Raw genomic sequence first — 12,943 nt, 5'->3', positions numbered from 1 at the left:
GCTCACTCATCCAGCAATTGTGGTATTTATGAGCTTGCCATCTAACAAAAGTCTCCTGCCCACTCTCCCCAAAGCAAAAATTGACGAATAACTAACAATTAGTGTACAATTGTCACCCAGCTTTGCAGATGTCCCATTCTTAAATACAAATAGATCACCAAAGATCATCAGACATTTGAGAAAAGTTTTCTACCTGAACAACAACAAAAAAAAAAAAAATAGAAAAATAACCCCCAGGTGAAAGAAAAAGAACTCAAAGAATAAAAGATAACTTTTTTTTTTTTTTAGAAATTCCAATTAGACTATATACACAATGGAACATTACTCAGCAATAAAAGAGAATAAAATCATGGCATTTGTAGGTAAATGGATGGAGTTAGAGAAGATAATGCTAAGTGAAGTTAGCCAATCCCCAAAAACCAAATGCCAAGTGTTTTCTTTGATATGAGGAGGCTGATTCATAGTGGGATGGGGAGAGGGAGAATGGGAGCATATGCTCTGCTATCCAGGGACTCCTTATTCTTAGGAAGCATTCCTGAACCACCTCAGGGGAACCATATTCATGAAAGAAAGACCAAAGCAGGAAATCCCAGATGGCCATGCTGTGTCAGGTAAAGACAGCAAGCGTTAGGTTATGTGGGCCATGCTGATGCCCACAGGAAAAATTCTTATTTTTCTCCTTTTTCCTTTTCAAATGAAAATCTAACTCATAGGAAATAACACTGCACTTCACCTTGTAAAGAAAGTTCCCCTTTTCCCTCCCTGACTCAGAAAACTAACTAGTAATATTTTAAGGTAGAAAAACTACTTACAACTCAGCTTCCCTGAAGAGTTTATATTTGGCATTCTAAGGATATTTCCAACACCATTCCTGAAATTCCTCTAAAGACCTCTCCCACTTACAGCAGCACTTGCCCAAGACTTCAATAAGGCCTTTTTTCCACTAGCTTTAATATTTTAACTTTCTTGAAAATGGTGTTGGGGGGAAAAAAAAACAACCAAGTGCCAAAATAGTTTTCTAAAAATCTCCTATATTCTACTGCATCTTCAAAAATAAAACAAATCTATAAAATAGAAATTCATCTTTAATTCTAAAATACTCTCAGATAATCTCATACCTTTTCCCTTACAAAATTCAAAATGTTTCCTATCAATCTGTAATTACACTGAAGTTATCTCTTCATACACTTAAACAGCATGCCTAGTCAAAATGGTACAAGAAAGTCTGGGGAGGGTTGCTTAGTGGTAGAGTGCTTGCCTAGGATGCTTAAGGCTCTAGATTTGATCCAAAGAGGGAGGAGGGGAAGGAAAAGGAAAGAAAAGAGAAGAGAGAAAAGGAGGGAAGGATGAAAGAGGGAAGAAGAGAAAGAAAAAAGTAATGAGTCATTTCTATGTGCCAGGTACTCTATTAACTGCATTACAATAAATCTGAAAAATCTAAGGTTTAACGACAGCTCTGCTGTGTAATGCTGGACATACTAATCAATTACACTCAGTCTTAACGTTAATATTGTTAGATTGTGAGAATAATAATTACTTCATAGGGTTACTATGGGGTTGAAACTAGCTAATGGCTGTAGTAAAGGCTTGGGAGCCACAGCTAACACCTGGCATGAGCTGCCTAGAGCCAGCACCAATAAAATGGAACCAGAATCAGAATTGTTGCAGGAAGAAGAAGCTGGCCCCAATTCCTGGCAAAGAGCTGAAGAATCAAATTAGTATTCTCTTAAGAATCTTCAGCCTTGGGGCTACATCCATTTGGGGAGAAGGCATAGAGAGTATTAAGCAGAAACCTTGGGGCAGACTGGTCCTAACACAGAAACAAAGGTTGTGGATGGGAACAAACTAGTCTCAGGAATGCAACATTTGCTTCAAGTTGGCACTTAGAAACAGTGCAATAGGGTTGTTCTGAAAAATATGTAATGCTTTATAAATTTTTATTATTAAATACATGCACACACACTAACACACATAGATACCTATCCCCACCCAGAGATGAATTTATATGATGCATGACTGAATAGAAGATAGAATAGATGAGAGGGCAGAAACATCAGAGAGAGCAAAAATCAGAGAGGCCATATAAGGTGACAGCTAATCATTTAGGCTTTAAAAACAAAATGCCAGATTCAAATCTTGGTTCCATCACTTATCTTTCAGTGTAAACTCAAACAAGTTAAATAATTTCTCTGAGCCTAATTTTCCTCCTAGGTAAATGCAGGTAACGTTAGTATCTACCTCATAAGATTGTTGAAAGTATTAAAAGTGTGTGGGGTGTGTGTGTGTGTGTGTGTGTGTGTGTGGCACTTAGAAGAATTCCTAGCACAGAGGAAACATAAGTTTCCTAATCTATAAAATGGGGACAATTAAATTTGTTACCTCACAAGTGATTAGACAAATTAAGTAAATTAAACCTATAAAGTGCTGAGTACATAATAAATCAATAAATACTAGCTATTTTCCTTAAAATATGGTGGATACCAAAAAGAAATTTTAAACTTGGGAAAATATTTCATAATGGAATTTAACAAAGTATTGTGAGAATCCTTACTCCCATTTTAATGCTGAATATATTACTAGGAAACCATGAGAAACTTGGCATACTTATCCATTTTCCAATATGTAAAATGCATCTGAATAATTCCATCTCTTAGATCTGTCAAAGGATTCAAGTTACAGATATGAAATACAGACAAAAAAAGAAAGAAAAAAATAACTAAAACAGCAATTTTAAAATAATATTCCTCTTGAGTACTCATTTACTGACAAAAAAATATTAAAACTAATAGCCTAAAGATTGGTAATCAGAAAGCTATATATGAGGCTGGGGTTTTAGCTCAGAGGTTGAGCGCTTGCCTCTATGCGTGAGGCACTTCAATCCATAACACCACATCAAAATAAATAAATAAAAATATTGTGTCTATCTACAGCTAAAACAAAATACTTTTAAAAAGCCATTTATGGGGGCTGGGGTTGTGGCTCAGTGGTAGAGTGCTCCCCTCGCACTTGTGAGACCCTGGGTTCGAACCTTAGCACCAGATAAAAATAAATAAGTGAAATAAAGGTATTAAGTCCAACTACAACTAAAAAATAAATATATAAAAAAGCTATGTATGGTTTTACCTACAGAGAAAACACCATTTTTATAATTTAAAAGATGGGCACTCAGGGGCTGGGGCTGTAGCTCAGTGGTAGAGCCCTTGCCTAGTATGTGTGAGACACTGGGTTCAATTCCCAGCACCACATATAAATAAGCAAATAAAATAAAAGTCCATCAACAACTAAAAAAATACTTTTTAAAAAGGCATTCTGTCCATCTACAACTACTAAAAGAATTTTAAAAAAAGAAAAAATAATTCTCAGTACCACATATAAATAAATAAAATAAAGGTCCACTGACAACTAAAAAATTTTTAAAAATAAAAAGATGGGCAATCAGAGAGACACTTGCTGCAATGTGCTTTCTAAAGAACAGAACAAATGTTGCCACAAAATTTAAAAGTCAACTAATTGAAACCCAAATGAGCAGAATTTTTATTTAGTCCATATGTAGACTAAGACAGTAGAGAAGTCAAGAAAATTCTGAGGAGGTGGTTGTGGTCAGCAAAGTCAACTGCTCAGAGGCCAAGGCAACAATTGGCAAGTGTCCACAAGATCTAGCAGGATTTAATTGGTGGATCTAGATAAAATAATTGTATGAATGGTTGGGGTTGTGGAAAATACTAGATAACTCACAGCACAACACAGGAGAGGACATATATAAAGAGCAAAAGACAAAGATTAGTCTTGAACCTTGACTTAAGATAAGTTTTCCCTATTTGGAGATATTCAAACTGAGATTTTTTTCTCTGAGCTATAATTTATTCTAATAGCAGTAGGGCACATTGATATTGAGGATTTATTCTTCAAAGACTATTACTGGATTATCATTAATACAAAGTGAATAGGATAACCTTAGTCTTTCTACCGAAAAGATTTTAAAATACAAAAATTTAAGAAGATATATATGAAAGTATAAATGGAATGATGTTTCACTGTATTTTATTAAACTACTTCTCAGAGATTCTTGACCAACAATGAAGATTTAAGACCTTGTTGGAGATGTGATATGGGTACCAGTATCTATCCCAAAAGATTATGTGGACGAGGGTTTAAGAAACCACCTGGAAATTCTTCTGCTGAGTTCTGACTGACCACAGATATCATTCATCCAAATATATATCCAGGACTGTCTAGAAATATAATGTGAGCCATATGCATAATTAAAATTTTCTAGTGCACACATTAGAAAGTAAAATCACAGGTAAAATTAAATTAATATTGTTCAATTAACCCAATAGCCAATGTAGTATTCAACATAATCCATATAAAAATTATTGCTGAGATAAATTACTTTCTTTTATACTAAATCCTTGAAATCTGGTATGTATTTATATTTCTATGTGAACTACCCTCATCTGAAATGTTCAATGGCCATATGTGGCTAGTGACTTTCATATTGAACAAATATGGACAACACAGATCTAAAATCCAGATCACCTGGAATCAAAAACATAGGCTGTCCTGTTTACATATGTAATTGTGACATAAAGAACCACGTCTGGCACATAACTAGCCCTCAAAAAATATGTGTTAAATGATTGAGTGAATGAATGTACTGGGTTTATACACATATTTTCAAAAACAAAATTCCTGTGACACAAAATTCTAATTGCATTATTAGAACTATTAGGAAAAACATGTAATTATATTAAACTCAATTCTAGTCTCAATAATAGTTTAATGATATACAGTTAATAAGCACAAATTTCCAAACAGGTACATACTTTTCAAATACATTATAAACACATTTTACTGCCAATAGGGATTTGTATTCTATAATCACTTTAAAATGATATTCTTAAATATTTAGCAATTTAAAATGCTATTAAATTCCACTAGCAAAATCAAATGAACTACTTTTCTCTCCAGAATGAATGAATGTCACATTCATTAAACTTACACAATTTTCACATATTCCACTAATATTTGCAAATAAAATGTTTTTCATCCACTGCTCAATTTACCCTAACAGTGGAGAAAGAATATGCCAAATGTAGCTTCAAATCTTGGCAAATAGTTAAATTATACTATTTTACAAAAGGCTTAACCCCAAAAGTACTGAGTTTATTCAGTTATACATGAAAAGGGCCCAGAGTAGCTGATACTTAGTAACAAAGGCTAGAGAGAAAAGCTTACCTTGTCTGCTAAAAGCTCTCGTATCTTGCTTGCTTGAACTCTAAATTTCATAAGCTGAGACTCCAGAGCTGCGCATCGCTCTTTCCAATCTATTGGTCCTTCTGGATCAGAAGGCTCTGCCATAATTATTCTAAAAAAGAAAGCATTCAAACAGCATAACATTAGCACTTAAGATAATCCATTAAATCACCCAATGCACCCATCTAATGATATCCAGCCACAAGTTTTAAATTCTAAGATAAATTCCAGAAGCTGGTGTATTTTATGGAAAGAACTGAGTGAGACAGGAGGCCAGGGGTGGAAGCCCCACTGTGTTACTTACCTTTTTTTAAAATTGTTGTCAATGGACCTTTATTTTATTTATTTATATGCAGTAAGAACTCTACCACTGAGCCACAACCTCAGCTCCTCAAATTCAGCTTCTTTTTAAAAAAATATGTATTTATTTATTCTAATTTGTTATGCAGGACAGCAGAATGCATTTCAATTCATAGTACACATACAGAGCACAATTTTTCATGTCTCTGGTTGAACACAAAGTAGAGTCACACCATTCATGTCTCCATACAGAGAGTAATTATGTCCATCTCGTTCCACCATCTTTCTTACCCCCATGCCTCCTCCCTTCCCCTCCCCTCCCCTTTGCCCTATCGAAAGTTCTTTCATTCCTCCCATGCTCCCCCAGACATCCCCAATATGGATCAACATCCACATATCAGAGAAAACATTTGGCATTTGGTTTTTTGGGATTGGCTTACTTCACTTAGCATGATACTCTCCAACTATATCCATTTACCTGCAAATGCCATGATTTTAATTCTCTTTTAGTGTCTCAGTTTACACAATCTGGAAAAAGAAAGATGCTGACAATCACAAACTATCCTTCCTCACTGGTAAATTGTGAGGAACAAATTAAATATTTGCTGTTTCTAACAGAACTCTGGATAGTATAATAGCACAGCACAGAGTACTATTATTGTTTTAACTCTGTCCAACAGATAGATTTTTAAAATCCATAGCTTATAATTTTACTATACTCTTAAATTTACAGAAGTATCACACTTGATTCAATTGGTAGCATAATAAAATAACATAAAAGAAACACCATACCAGTGCTACAAATATATATTAGATTTGTTCTAAAATTATTACTTAGCACTACTCTGAATTTGTCCAAGACCAGGCTATCTTTCAAGCCAGAAATTCTTTGGCATATTTATCTAGGTAAGTTATGATCCTGACAAGTGTGCATAATTTTTATTGGTGTAAGAAGAGAAAACCTATAAATATGAAATTTGGAATCATCTACATTAATCTGGACTCAGTATTTTCCATGATATTAACTTTCCTTTTGGAGGAGAAACACTATAGGGAGGAAGACAAGAGGCCAGGGAACTGGTTTTTAAATAGGTGTTACTTCATTAAGCATGATTGTTTCTGGCTCTGAGATTCATAAAAGCAACTTTAAATGTTGCTCTTTTTTTTTTTTTTTTCAGTGCTGGGAATCAAACTCAGAGCCTCACACATGCAAATGTTCTACCAATGAGGTACCTCCTCAGCCCATTATTAATGTTTTATTGAGTTATTAAAATAAAAGGTTTAAATAATGTATTTCTGAATTGTCCTTGCTATGAACTGATAAAATTTGCATTAGGAATGGATCTCCTGCAGAGCCAAACCCCAGACATGAGGAGCATGTTACCCTTGGAGGGTCCTGAAGTTGAAAAATGTTATTTTATTCTTTTATTTTATAAAAATACAACCAAGTTTATTCCCAGTATTTAGTGTCATTTATCCCCCTCCCTAAATCTATAACAACTTTTAAAAAACTGTGTGCTAATAAAATCCCACTGAAAGATTTTCATAGCATAAGTATTGGTTTGTGCATAATGTACTTTTTTATATTAATACTGACATTATCACTCAATCTTTTAGAAACAAATAAATACAAGCAGAATTGTTCTACAAAGGCTACAACTTTTATTAAAAGTATCCCATCATGTCAAAGCCTCCAGATACCTTTCAATCCCAGCTATAGTTTAAGGAAAGTTCATCATGGTAGAGCTGACGTCATTCTCTTCTTGTTTCTTTGTGTCTACAGCATCCTTGCTTCGCTGTTTTATCCGTGTTTTGTTTGTTTGTTTTTTAGAATATTAGCCTTGTAAATAATCTTTTTCATTTCCCATATTAGCATTTACTATTAATGATTCACTTCAGCATTGATGCTTTAGGAGTAGAAATGTAATTTGCCAAACACAAACTTTTTATCTTTCTACTATTTGATTTCTCTCATTATTAGCTTTAAAAGAGACAGGGAAAGAAAATATGGATGAAATATTAAAAAATAAAAAGCAGTCATGAAACAGCCATCCTTAATTCTTAATCCATTCATACAATTGTGCAGAAATGTAGGGACACTTTTCTGTCTTAAGCAACTAGAAGTCTATTTCATGCTGGTTAAATCTTGATCTCCATTTATACTCCCTTGTTTATGTTCTAGTGTATAATGGCTACAGATTTTGTTTTGTTTGTTGCAGTGTTAGGGATAGAACCCAGGTCCTTGCTCATGAAAGGCAAGTCCTCTGCCACTGAGCTACATTCCCAGTCTACAGTCAAAAATAACATAAGGAGTACATATTTCTCAGCAAATTAATAAAATGAATCAAGGTAATATACCATATGAAAACCACACAATCATCTCAACAACTCAGAAAAATGCTTAAGAAAATACACAGCCCCCATAATAAAGGCATTCAACACATCAGCAATAGAAGGAAATTTCTCCCTTGGATCTAGGAATATAGCACAGTTGGTAGAGTGCTTGCCTCTCATGCACAAGTCCCTGGGTTCAATCCCCAGCACCCCCTACCCCCTCCTCAGAAAAAAAAAAAGAAGGAAATTTCCCCAACCTGATAAATGACATCTATAAAAAGCCCACGGTTCACATGATACACACTAGTAAATGATTGAAAGTTGTCCCAATAAAGTCATGAACAAGACAAGGATGTCTGCTTTCATTACTTCTATTCAACATTTCAACATGGTACTAGAAAGGGCAAGAAAACAAAATAAAAAGCAACCAGGTTGGAAAGAAAGTAAAACTATCTCCATTTGCAGATGACATGCATGATTCCTTAGAATTATTCTAAGGAATAGTGCATTGAGCAAGATTTCAGGAAACCAAATCAATATATAAAAAATCAACTGTTTTTCTGTATACTCGCAAGGAAAAATTCAAAAACCTAAATTAAGAAAATGTACCCTTTACTCTATCATCAAAATCAATAAAATACAAAACTAGCTAAATTTGCAAGACTTGTACTTTGAAAAATCCATGAAAGCCATTAAAGATCTACATAAATGAAAGAAATTGCATGCTCATGGATTGGAAGACTGAATCTGTGAAGATGGCATATTTAATGCAATCTCTTCAAAAAGTGCAACTATTTCTTTTGCAGAAACAAGTTAATCCTAAAATTTAGAGAGAAATTCAAGGGACCTAGAATAGCCAAAATAATTTTTTAAAAGTTTAAGGACTCACACATTTAACTTTCTAAACTTACTGCAAAGGCACAAATCATAGGACTGCAGGATACTTGCATAAGGATAGACATAATATATAGGTCAATGGAATAAAGTTGAATCCAGAAATAACATTTCACCTTTACACTCAACTGACTTTTGGCAAGGGTATCAAGACAACTCAATGGGAGAAAGAATAGTATTTTAAACAAACAATGCTTAGACAGTTGGATGCCCAAATGCACAAGAATTAATTTGGATCCTTACTTCATATACCATATACACAAATTAACCCCAAAAGGATCAAAGACCTAAATGTAAGGGCCAAAGTTCTAAAACTCTTTGATGAAAACAGGTATAAATCTTCAGGAGCTTGAACCAGGACATAGTTTCTTAGATATGTTCTAAAGAACAAATAACTGAAATTGATAAATTAGACCTCATCAAAAATTAAAAATTGTTGCCTGGGGTTGTGGCTCAGTGGGAGAGCGCCTGCCTAGCATGTGTGAGGCACTGGGTTTGATTCTCAATACCACATATAAATGAATAAAATAAAGATCCATCAATATCTTTTAAATTTTTAAAAAATTTAAGAATTGGAGCTTAAAAGGATACAATCAAGAAAGTTAAAAAAATTACAAAATGGAGAAGGAGACGGCGTATTTGCAAATCATGTACTTGATAAGGGGCTTGTTGTGTCCAGAAGATATAAAGGACTCTATAATTCAGCAGTAAAAAGAGACAACCCAATTGAAAAATGGCCAAAGTATCTGAATAGACATTTCTCCAAAGGAGATAAAAATGGCCAATAAGCACATGAAAAGATGTTCACCATCATTCACTATATAGGAAAGTGAAAAATCAAAGTCATAAGGACATTCTATTTCATACCAAATAGGATAGATAAAATGAAAAAGAACATATACTAACAATTGTTAGTCAGAATGTGAAGAAATCGGAAGCCTCATATATTACTAGTGGTATTGCAAAAATATTGCAGCTGCTTTGGAAATAGTTTAACAGTTCCTCCAAAGTTTAGTTACCTTATGACCCAGCAACTCCAATATGAAGTATAGAGCCAAGGGAATTGAATACATGGTTCTCACAAAAACCTGTGCACAGATATTTATAACATCCTATCATAAAAGCCAAAAAGAGGAAACAACCCAGTGTCCACCCTCAAGTGGATGGATAAACAAAATGTGACATAAACAACAATGGAATATTATTCAGATACAAAAAGGAATTAAATACCACTACAGCCTATAAAAATGGATGAACCTTGAAACATTATTATTAGTGAAATAAACCAGAGAGAGAGACAGAAAGCACTTAGTGGTTCTCAGGGGCTATGATAAAAGGGCAATGGGGACTGGGATTTCTTTTGGGGGGTGATAAAATAATCTAGAATTAGATTGTGGTGATGATTGCACAACTTTGAAAATATACTAAAAATCACTGAATTGCAGTTTTAGAAGGGTAAATTTTATGGTTTCTGAATTACATCTCAATAAAAAGCACAAATTTATGAACAAATAAAGAAAAAGTAGTAGTTTAAGTGGATGTACACTAAAAACACATTTACAAATAGATCATTTAATGATCCATTATATGTGGTTTGTTTGTTTGTTTTTGGTGGTGCTGGGGATTGAACCCAGGGCCTGTGCATGTAAGGCAAGCACTTTACCAACTGAGCTATATCCCCAGCCCTGATCCATTATATGTGGTTATTATCTCTTCCAAGAATGTCACCATTAACTCAAATAATTAAGAGGTAACTGTTGGGCCAGGGTTGTAGTTCAGTGGTAGAGCGCTTGCCTAACATGCATAAGGCACTGGGTTCAATCCCCAGGACCACATAAAAAATGCTAAATAAAGGTATTGTGTACATCTACAACTAAAAAAAGTTTTTTTTAAAAAAGGGTAACTTCAAAAATAAAAGCATCATGCATATAGCTTACCTAAAACACTTTGCTATGAAAAAAAGACACAACAAATAACATCAAAACTAAACACACCTATTTTTCAGTTATGCTAATTATGTATTTTACAATGAGGTAGTAATGCTTTAAGAATTTTATTATATTGGCACTTAACATCTGCATTCCATTTTAATTGGGTCATAGTAAAAAAAAAATTCAAAACTGCAGGAGAAGCAGTGAAGACAGACTATAACCCCAGCTACTAGGGAGACAGGAGGACTACCAAGCTCTAGGTCAACCTGGGCAACTTGGTAAGACGCCCCACCTCTTGATATAAAAATATATTTTTAAAGGGGCTGGAGATGTAGCTCCATGTTATAACACTTCCCCAGCATGTGTGGGTCCTGGATTCAATCTTCAATACCACCAGAAAAAATTTTTTTCAAAGCTTCAGATTGGTCCACACTGAGGTCTAGACACCTGGTTTCCTCATTTCATTCTATAATATCAGTGTATAAAAGTACAGAAGTAGCTTGCACTAATGCACCATATTGAGTAGTTAAGAATTCTATGAACAATAAATATTACCACTGATGTTATAGAACTATACCATTTGGGGGCTATAACGAATTACTTAAAAATATATATATCTAAATTCTGAATCTGAAATGCTCTATCTTCTCTGCAGGGGACAAGAAAAAGTCTTGAGTTTTCCAAATACCTTCAAAAACTTCTGAAAATACATACTGACACAAAATAAACTGTTTACAATTGTGGAATGAATGCTCTTTTCTCTGAATCTCTGACTTCCTGTTTCTCTTACAAAACCCCAGAAGTAAAGATTCATCTCCTTTGGTTTACTCTGATGGAGTTCAGGGTTAACCTCTCACATTCTTTAGTTCTCTTCTCTTAAGGGACAGCTTAACTGGATCAGGTAACTGTGCTCTTCTTTTTTTCTTTTTAGCAGAAAAGATGCCTTTCTTGACCAGACTGAGACATGCCTTGTTTAAAGAACCTTACCGCCACCACCTAGCCCCACTTCGGCCACGCCTGCCCTTCGGTGGCACTGCCCCAAACAGCCTGCTCCTCGCCCCACACTCCTCAGGCACGCACTGAGCGGTGCGGTCCAGACTTGCAAAGACAGGAATTTTCACAAAGAAAGTAGTGACCCGCAGGTAGCCCAGCACTAGTGCTTTCATGGCACAAATGGTTCGACTTCTCTTCTCACAGTGTCTCGCGCTCAGAATACCACGGCTAAAATGTTCCATCTTTTAAAAAGTGGTCTACTGACTTCGGGGACAGCGTAGTTTCATGGTAGGTCACCTTAGGGCACTTTGACGTCCCGGCAACTCGAGGTGTAGAAAATGGCTCTTTAAAGTTTTGAGAAGTTTCTCCCGGGAGATCACAGTGGGGCTCCCCAGAAGCCGAGGCCAAGCCGCAGCATCCCTAACTGCGGGGGCATCTCTAACCTGGGGCCCCGCTGTGCCCACAAGGACCACAGGCGCAGGGCCAGAAACCCGGGCTCTGGGTTTTCAAACAAAACGTCACAGGAGCCCAGGGGACGTAGGGGTGCGGGCCACCGCCCCCAACCCACCCCTGCAGAAGAGACCCAGACCTGGGGGCAGACCCGGGCTGCAGCGGGAGACTTGGGGTCTAGAGCTGCGCCAGCCGCTCCATCCTCCGGATCCCAGCCGCCGGCTCGGCCCGCGGTCCCCATCCTCCGCTCCAGGAGCCCCCCGGACGGCGCGCTCCCGAGGGGGCGGGGATCCCGGAGTGGCTGAGACGCTGGGGTCGTCCCCCGGCTCCGTACTTCCCTTCTGCTTACCTCTGCTGCGGGTCCCCGGTGGCAGCACTCAATGTCCCTGCCGGCTGCGCCTGATCCCGGGCTTCCCGGGCTCCCCGGGCTCTCCCGGCTCTCAGCCCGCGCCCGCCTCTCTAGGAGCCCCCGGCGGGCGGGGACAGGGCGCCACCCCTTCCCGGGACTGGCGGCCGGGATAGCCAATCGGGGACCACGGACGACCACCCGTCGTCACTGAAGAGTGTGTCTATAACTTTGGCTCTTCCCAGTCTCCTTTCCAAGTAGTTCTGTCCTGACCAGTGTACCCCCCCAGCCTTCCTCACATCTAGACCTCAGACCTTGTTGTAGAGGTCGGTCACGTACTTTCTAGTGCCTCTGCCCGGCTGGACTATCATTATACCATCCTCCTGCTTAAGTCTTCCAGCCTGAAATCTCTCTTGTTGAGTCCATCCTTCATGCTCCA

General features: G+C 36.9%; 1 protein-coding gene across 1 annotated transcript in view; it reads right to left on the bottom strand.

Annotated features, from left to right (window-relative positions):
• Plekhh2 (pleckstrin homology, MyTH4 and FERM domain containing H2) overlaps positions 1–12,585 on the bottom strand; it is a 107,903-nt gene extending 95,318 nt beyond the window's left edge. Inside the window, exons 1-2 of the mRNA XM_077791884.1 lie at positions 12,508–12,585; positions 5,239–5,368 (exon numbers count right to left, since the gene is read on the bottom strand). Of these exons, the coding sequence (XP_077648010.1) occupies positions 5,239–5,361 (123 nt within the window). The 5' untranslated portion in view covers positions 5,362–5,368; positions 12,508–12,585. The remainder of the gene's footprint in view (positions 1–5,238; positions 5,369–12,507) is intronic.
• Between the last annotated feature and the right edge of the window lie 358 nt (positions 12,586–12,943).

This window comes from Urocitellus parryii, chromosome 12 (assembly GCF_045843805.1).
Source record: "Urocitellus parryii isolate mUroPar1 chromosome 12, mUroPar1.hap1, whole genome shotgun sequence".
Classification (NCBI taxonomy): Eukaryota; Metazoa; Chordata; class Mammalia; order Rodentia; family Sciuridae; genus Urocitellus; species Urocitellus parryii.
This window is presented reverse-complemented; position numbering and strand designations above follow the sequence as displayed.